Consider the following 17,761-nt stretch of genomic DNA (forward strand, 5'->3'; position numbering starts at 1 on the left):
TTGGCCTTGTAAGCAAGCATCAAGGTTTTATATCTGATGCGTGCCACTACTGGAAGCCAGTGAAGAGAGCGTAGTACGTACGCGTAGGCGTACTAACACCTAGTGCCTATGTGGAAAACAAGGCCAGGTTGATCTTGGTTGTTCTTGAAAGTTTTCATTATTGAAATTTAAGCATCCTGTTCCCTTCAACATAATTAACAGGGAGGTAATACTCATGGGACTCTATTACATGTCTAGGCAAGCACAGATCTGTAGTTGAGAAGTAAAACTAGCAAAGAGCCACACTGTGTGTGTGTGTGTGTGAGAGAGAGAGAGAGAGAGAGAGAGAGAGAGAGAGAGAGAGACTGTCATTAAGAAAATATGTCTGTCCTTAAGAAAATACTCTCGCCTCTAATTCTGACACTTTAACCAGCCACTTTAGTAATGGGACTGAGGCACAAAGAGGAATCAGAGTGGCTATGAGACAAATTCTAGCTAATGCAATCTGGCACTACATGTTCCCTCTCATTAAGACCCTGCTGTTAAACAGTCTTCCATCTTGGAGTAAACCAACAAAACATGGGAGACATGGGCCACAGAAACTCAGTTGGAACTTGGAGCAGCTGATAGAAGATGGAGTTGAAGGCACAGTTAGCCCTGTCAAAACCCACAGAGGGGCTGCCAGCCAAATCACATAGGAATGAACCAACACGTAGTTGTTACAATAGTATGACCTTGGACCCTATGCACAGCATGGCTATTGCCTTGGCTATTGCTTGGTCTCTGAGCCATGATGGCTTTAGAAATCACATTAACAGACAAGGCAGCAAAAAGTAGTGAGAAAACTAACTCAAAATAGCTTCTCCTTACCACTGTCTGCTGCAGAGTTCCTGAGCACCAGACCTTGTAAATACTTAAAGATAAAGTGTCCTGTGGGAGGAACAGTTGGGTCAAATCAAAGGTTTACATTTAGGTATCTGAAACTAAACAAACCTGTGTTTCTCAGACCATCACACATACTGCCACTCATGTTTATAGTAGGAATACAAGCATGCACTTATGAATCAACACAGAGAGAGAGTGAGAGAAAAGAGCGAGAGAAAGATATGTATTATATATATATATATATATATATATATATATATATATATATATATATATATATATATATATGTCTCTCTCTCCATATATATATATATATATATATATATATATATATATATATATATATATATGGGGATAGAGAGAGAGAGAGAGAGAGAGAGAGAGTAGACATGTGTGTGTGTAGACAAGTGAAAGACAGGGAGACTGATGACTAGGCCAGCACTCCACAGGATGTGGGCAGCTCCACCCTGTTCAGTATTTCCAGGGCAAAGCTCCAGCCAATCAAAATCCCTGTGAGGCAACAAGTTGCATGGTACATACATTGGCAAAAACTTGATTCATACAAGCGCCTCAATCACAGTAAGAAGCCATATTAATTTGAACCATTTAGCCTCGTCATTTTCCTCGCTGTTTTTCACTCTTCCACTGACGGTCCTTCACTTTCACACACCTAACTCACGTAGCATATATAGCAACAAGCTTCAACATGGTGGTGGAAAGAATGTGAGATGATTCTTTTTCTTTATTTTGGTTTCTTTTAAAATGCCCCTGATAGCATCACTGCAGAGTAGCAGCAATATGTGCACATACGTGCATGTGTGTACACTCACGCACACACATACACACACACAACACACATTACAGAAAAATAGTTAATACGTGATATCATGATTTTCTGCTCAAATGTGACTCTTGATCTCCTCTGAAATCAAGAACCTGGCACAACACGTGCACATCACATACCAGCTGATAACATCCTCAGTCCAAATCAAATCATTCATTTCAGACCTCCACACCACACACCAGCTATTATAACTACGTTCGGAGTTCCAGTACCTGCAAACATTCCGCATGTTCACACAAGCTGTGAGCTACTCGAATAAACGCAAGATCAAGCATTACAGCATTGAGACGTGCAGGAGAGCCCAGCTGTACTTCACTACACAACAATATGACAGCTGTGACCGAGGTATGCAAAGGAAAATGACGAATTGTATTTTACAAACACAAATGGTGACTTCAGGAACATATTACCTTGTTACTGTTACAGATTGTGACATGTTCTGTACAAGTGTGCTGTGTGTGTTAATTAGCAGTCTCGTTTGAGACACACAAATGAATGTAAACTACATTCGTCATTCTCAGAAGCTGCAATAATTAAGTAAAAATAAATGGCCTTAAAATATGAGGATACACAACAATAATGATTCATTCTTAAAAAGCAGTAGTAATATCAGAAGCTGCTTCCTCCTCACCTACTCCTTGTGGTTTGCTCTGATTTAACCTGCGTCAGTGTGTTTCCCCGTATAACTATATTACCCTGAGCCTGGTTTGTTTCCCTGTATAACTACATTACCCTGAGCCTGTGTGTTTCCCTGTATAACTATATTACCCTGAGCCTGTGTGATTTCCTGTATAACTATATTACCCTGATCCTGGTTTGTTTCCCTGTATAACTACATTACCCTGAGCCTGTGTGATTCTCTGTATAACTACATTACCCTGAGCCTGTGTGTTTCCCTGTATAACTACATTAGCCTGAGCCTGTGTGTTTCCCTGTATAACTACATTAGCCTGAGCCTGTGTGATTCTCTGTATAACTACATTACCCTGAGCCTGTGTGTTTCCCTGTATAACTACATTACACTGAGCCTGTGTGTTTCCCTGTATAACTACATTAGCCTGAGCCTGTGTGTTTCCCTGTATAACTACATTAGCCTGAGCCTGTGTGATTCTCTGTATAACTACATTACCCTGAGCCTGTGTGTTTCCCTGTATAACTACATTACCCCGAGCCTGTGTGTTTCCCTGTATAACTACATTAGCCTGAGCCTGTGTGATTCTCTGTATAACTACATTACCCTGAGCCTGTGTGTTTCCCTGTATAACTACATTAGCCTGAGCCTGTGTGTTTCCCTGTATAACTACATTAACCCGAGCCTGTGTGATTCTCTGTATAACTATATTACCCTGAGCCTGTGTTTCCCTGTATAACTTACCCTGTGTGATTTCCTGTATAACTACATTACCCCGCTCCTGTGAGATTCTTCATCATACTGATTCTCTCTGGAACAGAGGAAGATGATGCACAAACACGGATGAAAACATAACACAAAACTTGTACCATTCTGTGACACTAACCAGGTACAATTAGTCATTTCGCTATTCAGACAATAATGGCAGTCATGGTCTGGTGGTAGCGAACTGGTCTTGTGACCGGAGGGTTGTGGGTTCGATTCCCAGACCTAAGGCCATGACTGAGGTGCCCTTGAGCAAGGCACCTAACCCCAACTGCTCCCCGGGAGCCAGGCTAGGGCTGCCCACCGCTCTGGGCATGTGTGATCCACAGCCCCCTAGTAATCACTAGTGTGTGTGTGTGTGTGTGTGTGTGTGTGTGTGTGTTCTGACTGCACAGATGGGTTAAAAGCAGATGACAAATTTTGATTGCGGTGAAAAAATCACAATTTACAAAATATGGCAACAACAACAAATAATGCATGGGTCTTGGGCAATTTTTTGCAGTATTTTACCCAACACGATACAGTGCAAACTGTCAGTTGTATTATAGCAACATTATTTGCACATTGCAGGTATGAGTTCAAACAGACCAACCCCTGCTGTGGACTGGACCGGATGCCTGCACTCCTTAGATATCTCATTATGGTATCAGTATGCCAGTAATGCACTACCCTTTGACAATTTACCGAAACCTAAAAACAAAAAATACGATCTTCTAAAACCGGTTTGGGCCACCTTAATGTGTGTGTTTATATTGCATGCATATTCAATGCTTGACTAGCAAAAGCTGCAAGATTGGAATTTACATTTGTTTGTTTTCAACATCACCCTCTGTAGGCTGAGATCGTCATCCATATCCCAGTAGACCCAACACCACAGCAGGCTGTGTACCAGCACATCACCTACACTGAAGTGGTAGCAATAGCTTCTACAACTGCAACGGCCACTTTGTTTGGCCTTGGTCTTCTAGACCTAGCCATCAACAGAAGATCAGCAATCCAACAACCTTCTTGCAGCAGCCTCCTTTTCATTCATTTTGCTCTCTCATTGGGCAATGTTATTGTTTTTGTAAACATGCACATGTGGGTCTCTTCTAAAAACAAATATCTTCATCGTAATGACAGATATGCATAATTTGCAAACATGAATGTGAAACAATGCCAAAAGATTGAAACTGAAAATTAATTTCAATATACTATATTACACTGTTATATAACAATGCATAATATTGTATAACACACAATGTTGGGCTTAGAGCCAATGACTGTGGATCAGTCATATGTCATACACTAGGCTGAAACAGACTCTTGAACATGTCCCTCTCCAGAGCTCGGTAAGCTCTGGAATGTTTCTCAAGATAAATCAGCACCCTTCCATCTCATCTTTGATCATAAATTAAATAACTTAAAAAGGAACAACAGGATTAACAGTAACCACACCAGAATAATTATGACACCTCCACCTTAATTCAGCAAGTCTAAGGTATTGTATGCGGTAATGTTCACTTAGGCACCAGTTCAGAAAACAAATTTACATGTAGCAAAATGTTTATTTACTTTAAACCAGCCTGTCACACATGTCTAGTTTCCACCCACTCTAGATTTAAAGAATGACAAACCACAATGATCTCATCAGCCACATCACATTTAAGATCTACAGAACATGGGACACCTCTATTTCCTTATTTAACCTTTCCATTGAGAATGTATGCCTATGAACTATATGTAAAAATCTATATAATCTTGGAAGTCCTGACTGAAATCAACATGGGATTGAAACACACTTAAAAAAAATTCTCAATGCAAGTAGACTACTGTAGAAAATCTGGTCTCCCCAGAGAGTAATCTTCATAACAGATTTCAGAGGCACGGGTGTAAAATAGGTGGGAAAGATAATACTGAATGTTTAATTGTAAGATGCCTCTCTGTGTGTAGAGACTACAGGCTTGAAGTATGAAGTCGAGAATGTAAAACACAGGATTTAGGAGAATGCACTATTATTCTGATGAGACTTCAAGCCACCAGTCGGGTGAACAATCAAACAATACCCTGAGTTATCCAAACCTTTACTGTTTAAAACTGCACCCACAACTCTCTTTATTCCCAGAAGGAATCTAAAGCTATATCTTTAGAGTTCACACAGTGGTCTGTTGTTATAGAAGTACTAAGGTTTCATTTCCACTTTCTAATGACAATGTAGCATAATCTTGACATAAAACACAACTAGTATCCTAATATATGATGAAATGCATCTCTAAGATAAACAAACACACGGTTATTTCGGTGATAATCAGTGTTTGCCTTTATGATATACTAAGGTCTGCTAAGTCAATTATAGTGGTGATTACAAATGAAATTATTTGACCTAAAATAAAAAGAGATACATGAGAACAGGAATACGTGCACAACTACACAACACCTTCAACTACACTTTTTGCGCCACACTTGTGTCACTCTACATCTACAGCCGTGAGTAGTTGCACATATTAGGATAAGGGGAGACAGGTGCCGTTTGGAATAAAGACACGGTACGACATCCTTTAACTTTCACCACCCAAACTAATAGTATTAATTTAACAAATTACTGTGGGCTTTATGCACCTACACTACACACCCTCCGAACACAGACCTTACCCCAAAACCTGCTCCCGAATCTGGCAAGGCATGCTTATTTTTTGCCTATAATGAAATATTTAAAGTAATACATGGCCTCACGTTAAGTTTTGAAATAGATCAGAAAGTTTATACAACACTTGTTAGTCTAAGAAAAACAAACATCTGTGGCATCCGCGGACACGCTGGAGATCTTACCTCGGCGACGGCACCGGTCTCAACGGGCGCTCCGGTCCCGACCCACAACTTCGCCTAGGCGGTTCCTACACAGCTGACCATCGCGAACAAGCTCAGTCTCGGTCTTTGTGTTGCTTGATGGGTTCGGTTCATGTCCGAGCGAGGACCTCTTCGTCTACTCCGCACGACATAAACTGTCCCATCGCTACAAGTACCGTGGGCTGGTGTTCCGTGTAGGACGGCGCATGCGCCCTCTCCCGGCAAAACAAACTTATGAGAACAAAAGTAAATCTGCGTTGAGTTTCACGTCACGTGTTTCTCGCTGGAATGCCTTGGACAGCAATAGTCTTTGTTCTAACAACCAATTTTGTGTAAAGATACACTGTGTGGTTTTAAAAGACAACGTAGTGTTCCAGTCAGACTATAGCTAGAGCCTAAAACCTAAATTATAGCCTTAAGCTAAATGGTGCTGTCCCTACCTCAGAGTACAGCTCTAAAAGCAGGAAAGTAACTCTGTGGAAGGTATGCCGGGTTTTTTTGTTAACACTTCCCCATATGCAAATAGACCTAATCTTCAGACAATCTTCTAATGATGTATGTAAAAAGTACCTCGGAAAGAACCCTTTAAGAATAAAGGTTGGAACAAACAAGGTCTGATAAGTGCCCAGGAATGTATCTTGCTTAATATCAGGCCTTAGAAAAAAATCTTGTAGCCCCCCCCCCCCCCCCACTCCCCCCTCACCTCTCCCCCCCTCCCCTCCCCCTCACCCCAAACCCTCCCCCCTTCCTCACCTCTCACCCCTCCCCCTCAGCCCAACCCCCCCACCTCAACTCTCACCTCCTCCCCCCTCACCTCTCACCCCCTTACCTCTCACCCCTCAACCCCACCTCTCGCCCCCTCACCCCTGCCTCGTGGATTTACTTAAAAGGAGTCAACAGTGGCCGATGAAAACATGAATTAATAATAGGGATACAGATTGTTTATGAATCATGTCGATTGCAAAACACAGATGAGAGCCAGGTCTCATGCAGTAAAAAGATGGGTTTAAGTAGGCCTACCATCATAAATCCAGGGGTGCTGACAGGGATTTTGGGCCCCATGAAAAGATATCATTGGGCCCAATAAAAAAACAAACAAATTTTTAGGGATCCTGTCAGTCACATGACCTTGTTTGCCTTCCCAACCACCACAACATACAGCATCCCTGAGAATATTCAGTAGGCTACACTACCACTGCTTTGTTTCATTTGTTTTTTGGCTCACGTTTTATCAAGGCACTGCATCTACTTTCTTCTACCTTGGTCATATCAAATGTCAGTTAATATCCACATTGGGGATGTGAGCACTGGAACCTCAGGCACATATTATTCATTTTTGTTAAGATGAGAGTCCGGAGGGACAAGTTCATGCATGAAGAGGTGGCAGAGTGTGCTAATATTTCATGCTGTGTGTCTTACTAAAACACTAAATGGAGTAGGTGAGTGGTATCACATAAAGGAACAATGTTCTAATGCTTCGAATTAACTTGTCACACCTTATAGCAATGTAAAGCTCCTTATTCTGGCAGTTTTAACTTCTTAGATGAATAAAGGTCTCCATAAGGAGTCTGCCCATAACAGGAGTGCACCATCTATTTTTGATATTCAACAAAAAGCTCTTTTTATATTTTTAAAACAAGGCATTCCTTTCTTATCTGATCCCACCCCCCTAAAAAACTACATTTCTAAATGTATGACTTTGTGCTTTGACTATTGTTGCTGTACATCATAAAGCATTATCATTTTTTATGCATTTTATACATTAAGATAATGAATACTCTGAGAAACATTAAACAAAGTGCAACAGCAGAATTTAATTTCAAGAAATAAAAGACAATGTTATGATAGTACACATTACCAAAAGTTTAGAATATTAACCATGTAATACTGATTATTAAATAAGAGTGGTGCATTATGTTAATTGGAAAATAACCTCCAATTCATACTGAAACAGACCTCTGCACATGTACGGTTTCTTATATCCATTATACACATGGTTAGAAACATCGAGGAGATCAGCAAATGCTTCACATTATAATAGTCTGATCTTCTTAAATGCGTAAAGAGAATGGAATATGCTTGTAAATGAGACCATTCTGAAACATAGCAGTCTGAGAACATGGGAGTTATGTTCATCCCTCTGTATCAGTGTGAAACTTTGGGCACATGAATTCCACAGATGGCTTGTAATGCTGTCTCCGACCACTGCCTCCTTGTCTGAAGGGAGCGAATCGCAGCCATTTTTTTACTACATCTGCAAACTGATGGTGTGTAGCCTCCTTTCCTACAGGGGTCCTCTTTAAAGCACCTGCAGAGCATAGAGCAATATTCTTATTTAACATGCAGAACTTGCCAAACCTGTATGAAATTTTGTTTTGCATGATATAGTGTAAGGTATTACAGGGCTATTCCACACATGTGTCCAGTGCTATGAAGAGCACTTACGAAACAGAACTCCCTGCAGTCTGGTGTTTCTGAAGCTCCTCTTTTGTCCTCTGCCTACCCAGTTTAGCTCGGAACCCACGCCAAAAGACAAAACCGCCTGCATCAGGCGCCTGACAGCATCATCCACTGTTGCTCCACCCATTCTGGAGAGGTGGGACACCTGTGGTTTTGGAATATGGGTGAATGCTTAGGCCAGAGAGAAAACTGAGACAGAACAAAAGGTCTAGAATTGGAAACAGGAGGAAGAAAAAGCTCTGAGAGACTTATGGAAAAACACTGTCCAAGGATTCTTGTATAAGGTGGAAATGCTTATTTATTATTAATGGTAATAACAGTTGTAGTAAGAGTGGTTAAGTTCTGTTACTTAGTTCACTTATATCCACAGTAATGTCAATTCACCTTTATGACCTATTTTAAAATGTTATTGAGTTTTACCATTCTCTTTTGTGCTGTAGCGTCCTCCAAATGCCTCTCTGTTTCATCCAGCTGTTCCATTGTCTGTAGTGGTAGATCTATGTCGAGAGACTCGACCTCCTCCTCACACATCTGCCCTTGAACTCTGGCCTGCAGGTCTTTGAGCACTGCCCACTGTCTTTGCTGCTCTTCCTTAATCTCCAGCAAGAGGGAGATGATTTTTCTTTGCGCTGCAGATTCTGCCAGTTTAAAATGTAGAACGTCATTAACAATGAAATGAACAGTGTCAGTGTTGTGCCTTTTGGATTTATGCCTCCGACATGTTATCTGTAAAAATGACAACAATTACTAACCTTAGTCATCCACAAATACAGCTGACGCATCCAACCTCGCTGTAATTTAATCGAAACCGTTCTGACATAAGCTGATGTCACTTTATATCAACATGTAGAAATCATCATTGGAGCAGTCAAGAAAAACAATGACAACAAATGATTGACCTACAGCTCTAACCTACTAAAATAATAATTTTTTTAATGATTTTGGGCAAAAGCCTATAAACTATATTTTGAATATTATTTTAGACGTACATACACTTATGCAATACACAAGACATTAAAATGAGAATTATTAGATCACAAAAAAATCAGCATAAAAACAATTATTATTGGTATTATTATTATTATTTCAAACAAGGACAATTCAGTCAAAAAAGTAACTCAGTAACTTACTATTTCAAGGAAAATACTTTAAACTACTGGGCGTTGTTTGTCAAGCTTAAAGCTGCAAAATAAGCCTAACTTCAGCATGACAACCAGACATTACAGCTCACACAGTCAGTGCCTACCTGATGATGTGTGTGGACCCAACTTGTCCCCTACCGTCCCTGTGCTGTACGAGTCCGATAGTGCTTCTGCATTGAAGTTCACGTTGGTCCCACGAGGTATATCTTCTACACGTTTGGGAATCTCTTCTCGTCTAGATATATCGTCTGACAGATGGTTCATTTCTTCAGACACAGCCGAGATCCTCTGCTGAAGTGTCTCCAGTGCCATGTCTGCCATGTGTTTGTCCACCAGTCCCTCCACTCGCCGCTGCATGGCCCAGTTTGAACTGTTGCCATTGTTTGCTTCCATTGATTACGCAAGCTAGCGTGCAAACGGGCGGCCAATTTACGGTGAAAACAACGCGCGAAACTCTTCGTTTGTGGTAAACACATAAGTAAGACTTGCGAGGAAAAGAGGCGGAAGTGGTTCTAAAAGTGTCCTCGGCTAGCGCACGCGATCACGTTACCGCAACGTCACGGCAACGTTGCCAGAACGTTGGGAGGCGCACGTGGACTACAATACCCACGCGCACTGGGACAACATCGCAATATATACATTAGCAAGAGTGTGTGGACGAATTTTATGCTGTGATATTTCTAGCATGTTTTTCATTCTTCATTTTTGTACTAGAAGGCTTGTATAGCATATAAAGTAATTTTATTCTCGGGGTAGATATGCACATTGCAGTCCCAACATAAACGTAGCGATGCGTAGTTCATTACGCACACTGGTGTTGCTGGCTGGTTATATAAATGAACCTTAAGATAGAAACACGATCATGTGCAAAAGCCATACTATGAATATGTACCAGTTTTGTGAAGTAGCGTTTGTGTGTGTAATGGACCCTGTAAAATACTTTCGATAGATTACCTGCATATAATTCAGTCTCCAAATCTAGGCATCCTACCGTTTTGCTGTTTGTTAGTGTCCAAGAAGATATTATGTTTGTTATATGCAATTAAAGACTAAATCTAAATTTAGGTGTATGCTATTGAAAAAATACTTTTATCCAGTGACACAAAGTGCTTTAATTGCCAACTCAGAAAAGTATTTGTAGCACAAATAAGCTAGAAAATAGTTTCCTTTTTAAAAATTCACATTAATTGGTTAAGATTATTTGAAAGCTTATTGCAACTTAGAAGTTTATATTAAGTTCTGTTTCAAACTATTATCTAGCCAAAGAATTCTTTGGACCTCAGTAGAATGACTTGCAGATGGCATAAGATAAAGATAAATATTGGATAAATGGTATGATGTATTACAATAGCATGAACATTTTCAAAGCTGTTTAACACTGATGTGAAACTACTTCAGCAGGTGGTGTTAATCATTATACATCAAATGACATTTAAAATATGTTTATTCCTTTTGTGGGAAATCCTTATGGATTTTACATTTCTATGCAATCAGGTAAGCGTACTGAAAAATACTTTTGCTATTCAGGCAAGCATATATTATTAGTTAGGAATGCTTATAAGAGTAAACAAAAAGAACATAATGTAGCCTATAACAATATTGTCATAAATGGTTGGAATTAAATGGTTGAAGTGTGCTTGTAGCAGACTATGTTATGCTGTACTGCTTTTTTCTTTTATTTCTTGTACTCTTAATAATAATTTTCCTTTGATACAATCCTCTAAATGCCTCATGAAAAGGATACAGTAAAAAAACTATAGGTCTTTGGCATTAGCAAAGATCATTTTATTTATGCTTGAGTAGCAAAAATGTACTCTGAAATACACTTGTAACACCAACAAAATACTTCAGTACATAAAGCAAACCACTTTCTCATGTTTTCTGAAATGTATAACAAACCATTTATGCTGACTTAAACATTTACTGTTACCATCATCAGAATCAGAAGATCCAGCAGTATTTCCCTGACAAAAACATGCAATGACCTAGGAGGTCAAATTCCACAGCTGCTTCCTCAGTGTCCACCATTATATAATAATAAACATAAGTAATTTCTTATATTAATAAAATCCTCATGCGAATGAGCAAACCCAAGGGCATTTTAATCAAAACACAATGAAAATGATTAAAGGACCCAAACATCATACAGTATCTAAGAAAATATAGTCAACAGATATACAAGTTAAGACAAAAAATATAAATACATTTACATGTATGTATGTATATATGTACATCAGCAATGCATCACCCTGTTATGTCACATTTGCATTTTCAAAAATGCTCTCATTCATTAAAGAACATCTTTAAACCAGTGGGCTTTATTAGGATAATTATCAGAGAACTAGCATCTCAGTGGAATCTACTTGGAAAAATGTTCTAGTCATAAGTGTGAGCTAATGTGTTTGTCCTTCCTTATGACCGACGTGATCATTGTGCACACAGAAGAACAGCAGTACAGTACCTTATTTCTTGAACTTGAACTGAAACTGGCCATTAAGCATTGGTTGTGACAAGAGAAATCTGTCATTATCAAGGTAATTCACACAAGAAATATTAATGTGATCACGTACCTGTCTGTGTGAGAATACAGTGTCAGAGAGACACTTTGAAAACTGGCGAGACTGTGAATTATTAGGAGCCCGTGTTGTGGCTTTTGAAGGTCAAGGTTGATGCTCTTATCTTGCTGTGTCCTTCCTCATTAAAAATCACATCCTTTGCTGACAGAAATAAGTATGTAAGCTATTCAGTTCTGTAAAGTGTATAGTGTTATTTTCAAGACAAACAAGAGAAAATATGTACACATTAATAATGATTATTATTGCATTATAAATCATCTGGACTTCTAACTAAGGGAACCCTGTTTCCTTCAGTTTTAAATAATCTTCTAAAATATAACTTTCCACAAAACAACAAATTAGCTAACCTACTAACTATTGATTAACAACCCTTATTATCCAAGAATAACTCCATATTAAACATATTGTATTTGGAATTAACCAAGCTTTACATTAAGTTGCTCAATCCTATAACTAATACTGCTGTTGCAATTTCGGGAATTACACTTAATGCATCTTCTCATTTATATTTTCAAAGTGATAAAGGTACCAACACATATTTCATGGCAAATCTTGAGTTCAGCGGAGCTAAGAACACATTTACTCTTTATCCTAGTAACAAATGATGGTTCCACAGAAACTAAATAAGTAAAAAGAAATACTATTCAAAATAAAAAAAAATTAGCTGACAAATTGAAAATTAGCTTTATGAGCTAATGTGCAGACAGTTAGATTGATGCACATTCTAAGCTTCAAAGTTTTTTAACCACTTTGCATTACAAAGTACAAATAGTTTCTTTGTGATAAAATACTTTGCTCAGTTTTACAGATGCATTACATTAGGTGAAGTACGTCAGGTCTACTGAAAAGATAAGAACAGTAAGTCCAAGTGATTGCTCAGTGCATAAACCACAGATCTTCTTATAAGATGCATTCTTACGTGGAGATGCATGTTGCTACCTGGGCTGTGATCAATTCATAGCATGACAGCTCTTTAAAGACCTCTGATAACATAAAGTATGGTTAAAAAAAGCTCATAGGTATACTCATAGGTATACAAACCACAATACTCATCCAGATCCAAGTTAGTGACAATCATTTGAGATATTGAAATTCAAATATAATTTAAAAACAGATATGCTTTGTGAAAGCAGTCCAAAAATATGAGCATCCATATTCAACTGTACCCTCTAACACGTCTAAGTCTAAAAATCTAGAAGTACTGTGAAATATGAGTAAGCTCAGAGATCAGAATTTCATTCATCTGCATAAAACCAATGGGTGTGCCTTGGGTAGACTGTTTTGCTAAAATGCAACCATCAAAAGACTTTATTAGCTTCATTTAACAAGATGTATTCCTGCTAATCAGCTACTTGGGTTTTCGGGTTCATGTGGTCCTGCCACCATTTTAATATATTTTTTAAAAATAATAATAACGATAAAAAAATTTATGGGATACACATACACTGTTTGCTCCTAGCTATGTCTGGAATACTCTGGTATGTTGAAATATCTTTACTTAAAAATATATGACACAACGCTTTGAAAGATAAAGTGACCTAGCTTGACTGAAAGTCCAAAACAGTCGCTTCTTTGGGAAAGCTGAGGGTTGTTTTTTTAGGACCACAATAGGAAATTAATGTACATACATATTTTCAATAAATTAATAAATAGAAGAATCCCATCCTCAATATATACAGAGCAATAGACACAAAACAAATAAATCGTAAACATCTTTTTACATATCCCTTATACCAGGGCCAGCATTTCCTCACTTTAAAATATAAATACTCTAACCTTGACCCGAATGTTCACATCTAGGCTTGGACACCTGCATTTGAATATCCTCTTAATCTTTAGGAAAAAAAAAAAGAAAAATATAAACTGTCCAGAGCTTGTTGGAAACATTATTATTATATTATTATAATATTTTATAAATATTATAATCTAGTATAAATATTTTCATATATAACAACTTTTCAACATCTCCTTCTCTTGTACTCTAGTGAAAAAAGCAGCCATATCTTCATTAAAATAATTCTAAATCCATAATCCCTGGTATCCAGAAGTTGCTGGGAAAAAAGGGCTGAAGGAGTCAAGGTTAATGCCCACGATACGAGAGGAATCTTCAGTCACATGGTCAAGCCTACCAGCACTTCTCGTAGGTCCCCAGTTCCTTTTGGTTAGACCCAGAATAACAGAATAAACTGAAATGAATCTTTCAAACTAAAATCCTTATTGTAATTTAAATATATAGATAAGACAATTATCATGTCAAGAAGAAACCAGTTCATCATGTCAAGAAGAACCCAGTTCATCATGTCAATAAGAACCCAGTTCATCATGTCAATAAGAACCCGGTTCATCGCACCAGGTTCTCTGTCCAGCCTTTCATCTGCTAGTTTAGCAGCTAACAACACAAATGTAGTCATAAAACACTATTATTATCATTTCAATAATAATTCAGAATTATTATACTCAAAACCCCTTTTTCACATCAAACCAGGCAGTAGTCATCTTTGAGCACCTTTCCTTCATGACCAAGAATATCCATCTTGGAACAGATCCATGCCGCTCTCGATTCTCCTCTCTACTGACCAAAGCAGCTGACCCAGGGCCCTGTCAGCATTGCAAAAAAGAGAGGAATTCCAGGATCATCGAATACAGTTTTCCAAAAGAATCTTCCTCAGACAGGGAACCAACGCCTTGGTCCTCAGGTGCGATAAGGAGAAACCGTAGTGATGAGGAGAAGACGCCTCATTTGCAAGTGGGCAAATTGACGAATATAAAGACGTTGAATTCAATCAGGATGGAGAAACACAAGAAAACAGCATACATCAGGAGACACGTGAAGCCCAGACGTTTGTCCAGCGTCCACTTATTGAGATGCACACCCAATACCTGAGAGATACAGGAAACACATTATCACAACATGACATTATTTTACTGTTTTACTGTCTCTTAAAAAAATACAAGATTTTCACATAATTTCGAAGTTGTGCAAAAACCTCAGAAGGATCAAGACATGTTTGAATCTTACTGTGAGAAACACAGAGGCCAGCAGCAGTCCAACAGAGAAAATTAGGCCTTTGCTATTGAGATGAACCTATGTTAAGAACAAAAGATCATTAGAACATCATTTATGACAAATACTGGTCACACATGTATAAATGTATCTGAGACAAATGGGTCATGCTTAGGGCTGGGTATCGATTCAAATTCCAAGAATCGATCCGATTCCGATTCTGAAGATTAAGAATCGATTTATTTCGATTTAATCCAATTTAATCGATTCGATCCGATTCGATCCAATTCGGGGTTTAGTGTTATTAAAAATGTATTTGAGCTGTTTCCTGACTATGTACAGAAGCAACATGTTAAAACTAGTATTATATCGATATTAATCAGCAAATAGTTACTGGTAGTTGGTAGTTACTGATGGCTGGAAGACTGGTGAAAAGGGTCATCATAAATCTACCTTCAAGAAAGGTAATCCAGGACAATAAACAGAGGACATCTTTGAGGAGTCTATGTCTGCAACAGTGGACTCCTACTGGGACACTAACCAGTGCATTATTATTATGATTGAAATAGTTAAGAATTCACCTAAAAGCTGTTGCTACCAAATGCATTTTTATTTTAAAAGTGCTCACACTTAATAAACTTAAAGTATAAAATGTAAACGTGTATTTTTCTTTAAAGTGCGAATATAAGAACAGAACTGTCATGTTACGGTCCCTGACCCCTCCCTTTTGGGCGTGTGTTAACGTTGTCTGCGTCTACTCGTCTGTGTCTGTAGATCTCCGTGGGTGCGGGTGCGTCTTGTGATAATCCTTCTCACCTGTGGCTCATCTCGTCACGTGGGGTTTGTGCGTTCGCGCAGCATCCTGTGCTCGTCGTTGTTTTAGTCACACGTTCTATGTAAACCTGTTTTATGTGCGCTGTCTGCGCTTCGGTAAATGTAATAAACGTAACGATTTGGAAAGTGCAAAGGATTCTGTCTCATCCATCGCCTTGCGCCCAACGTTACAAGAACATTTTAAACTGTAAAAACACTGGATAAACTGTCAGTGACATGGACTAACTGTAAATACTCACTGACACTGGATAAACTGTCCTTCTGTTTTTAGATTGCCGATTTGACTATCGTCGTTACCGTCACTGTCCGACGCCATGTTGTTTTACAGTTAGTTAGACCGAGCACGCCTGCGTGAATTCAGTGACGAGGCGGGGGTAAAAGTTCACAAAAAAATCGATCTTTGAACGTACGAATCGATTATCAGATCATCATATGCGAATCGATTCTGAATCGGAAAATCGATTTTTTCAACACAGGCCTAGTCATGCTGTAGTTTAAAGGTGGTTCTGGCTTTACTGCCCTCTAGTGGCTAAATGTAAGGCTGTGGTTCTCGCTGCAAAATCTTTCTGACAAAATAATTACCAGCCTATTCTAAGATGTTCATGGAACTTCTAATAGAAGCGACTTTTGCTCATGCAGTGTGGGTCCCTAGTTTCTCATAACTGCCTATCACACAGAATATATACCTGTAAGGGGTGAAAACAGGTCATCATAAGGGTAAATATGCAAACCTACACTACAAGAAATAAAACAAAGGTATTTTTATAGATCTAAGGGGATGAGTAGTTCAGCAGCTGGTTAACACAGAAACAGCCTTTTCCAAAAGAACTTTAAGTGGAATTATATTTCTTCCAAAACAGACAGACAAAAAAAAAGTCACAGAAGCCTCAGAGTTAGTGAGGCAGTGTAATGTTCTGAACATGTGGGCTCAGTTGGGGCCAGATGTGAGTTGAGAGCAGTGACAGGTGTACACAGCTCTGCCTCCCTGAGGTCACCACAGTGTCATACTAAATCTGTATTCTTCCGCTCGCTCTCCTGTTCTCTCTCTGCTATGTGCAGTTAAGAAAAAAAATGTTTGGTGTTACTGGAAAGAGAAAAGAAGTTATTGCGAAAGGAGAAAAGGTCCCGAGATCTTGTATGTACTGGCACGAATAAGGAGGTCTGAGGGTTAGAATAAATAATGTGCTGTATCTTTTAAATGTAAATTGTGGCACATTTGCATAAAATAATAAATAACCCTTATATGTCTTGGATTACCGATCCTTGGCAGATCCGTTAATATAATAACAACATTTTCATTATGGCACTGACATAAGGGACTCACAACTGAGCCGTAGTCGATGGCGAGGGTCTGCAGTACCCAGGGCAGACCCAGGCCCACCAGGATATCAAACACATTACTGCCAATGGAATTTGACACGGCCATGTCTCCCAAGCCTGTCCAACAACAAGAGACAGAACGCTGAGATCAATACAACATCACCAGTAACGAATACCATTACAAACAAATAATGTAATTTCCCACGATCATTAAATAAACTGGTGTTCAAGCAAATGAACACTTTGCTTGAACTTTGGTGTACAAAGATAAAAGCATAGAAATGAGAGAAAAGCATTATATATATATAGACTGTGGCTCCTGGACTGGTCCTACCTTGTCGCGCCACTATAAGACTTGCCATGCAGTCAGGGACGCTGGTTCCTGCAGCCAAGAACGTAATGCCCATGATGACGTCGGGGATGCCCAGGGTGAACCCTACAACCGTGACCTGGGGGAGAGAGGGGAGAGGAGCACCAGCTGGTCTGAAGATGCAG

General features: G+C 39.0%; 3 protein-coding genes and 1 long non-coding RNA gene across 5 annotated transcripts in view; 1 reads left to right on the plus strand and 3 right to left on the minus strand.

The window, feature by feature from the left end:
* rin2a (Ras and Rab interactor 2a) overlaps positions 1 to 6,344 on the minus strand; it is a 31,912-nt gene extending 25,568 nt beyond the window's left edge. Inside the window, exon 1 of the mRNA XM_076974006.1 lies at positions 5,913 to 6,344. The gene's annotated coding sequence lies outside the window, so the exon portion shown is untranslated. The remainder of the gene's footprint in view (positions 1 to 5,912) is intronic.
* On the plus strand, positions 1,910 to 4,183 carry LOC143475935 (uncharacterized). Its single transcript, XR_013121193.1, has 3 exons — positions 1,910 to 2,053; positions 3,675 to 3,747; positions 3,940 to 4,183. It is a non-coding gene; the product is annotated as an uncharacterized LOC143475935 (long non-coding RNA).
* Positions 6,345 to 7,719: 1,375 nt separating the features above from the next.
* On the minus strand, positions 7,720 to 10,083 carry LOC143476355 (uncharacterized). Its single transcript, XM_076974510.1, has 4 exons — positions 9,637 to 10,083; positions 8,811 to 9,028; positions 8,376 to 8,535; positions 7,720 to 8,238 (listed from the first exon to the last, which is right to left on the minus strand). The coding sequence occupies exons 1-4, from the start codon at positions 9,923 to 9,925 to the stop codon at positions 8,063 to 8,065; spliced, it is 843 nt and encodes a 280-aa protein (XP_076830625.1). The 5' UTR covers positions 9,926 to 10,083; the 3' UTR covers positions 7,720 to 8,062.
* A 1,219-nt stretch (positions 10,084 to 11,302) lies between these two features.
* Positions 11,303 to 17,761, minus strand: part of slc24a3 (solute carrier family 24 member 3) — a 60,293-nt gene continuing 53,834 nt past the window's right edge. Inside the window, exons 14-17 of one of the 2 annotated variants that reach the window (XM_076974723.1) lie at positions 17,601 to 17,715; positions 17,271 to 17,383; positions 15,128 to 15,193; positions 11,303 to 14,988 (exon numbers count right to left, since the gene is read on the minus strand). In XM_076974723.1, the coding sequence (XP_076830838.1) occupies positions 14,845 to 14,988; positions 15,128 to 15,193; positions 17,271 to 17,383; positions 17,601 to 17,715 (438 nt within the window). In that variant the 3' untranslated portion in view covers positions 11,303 to 14,844. Of the gene's footprint in view, positions 14,989 to 15,127; positions 15,194 to 17,257; positions 17,384 to 17,600; positions 17,716 to 17,761 lie in introns of both variants that reach the window. The other variant, XR_013121310.1, reaches the window with a different exon arrangement.

This window comes from Brachyhypopomus gauderio, chromosome 15 (genome assembly GCF_052324685.1).
Source record: "Brachyhypopomus gauderio isolate BG-103 chromosome 15, BGAUD_0.2, whole genome shotgun sequence".
NCBI lineage: Eukaryota > Metazoa > Chordata > Actinopteri > Gymnotiformes > Hypopomidae > Brachyhypopomus > Brachyhypopomus gauderio.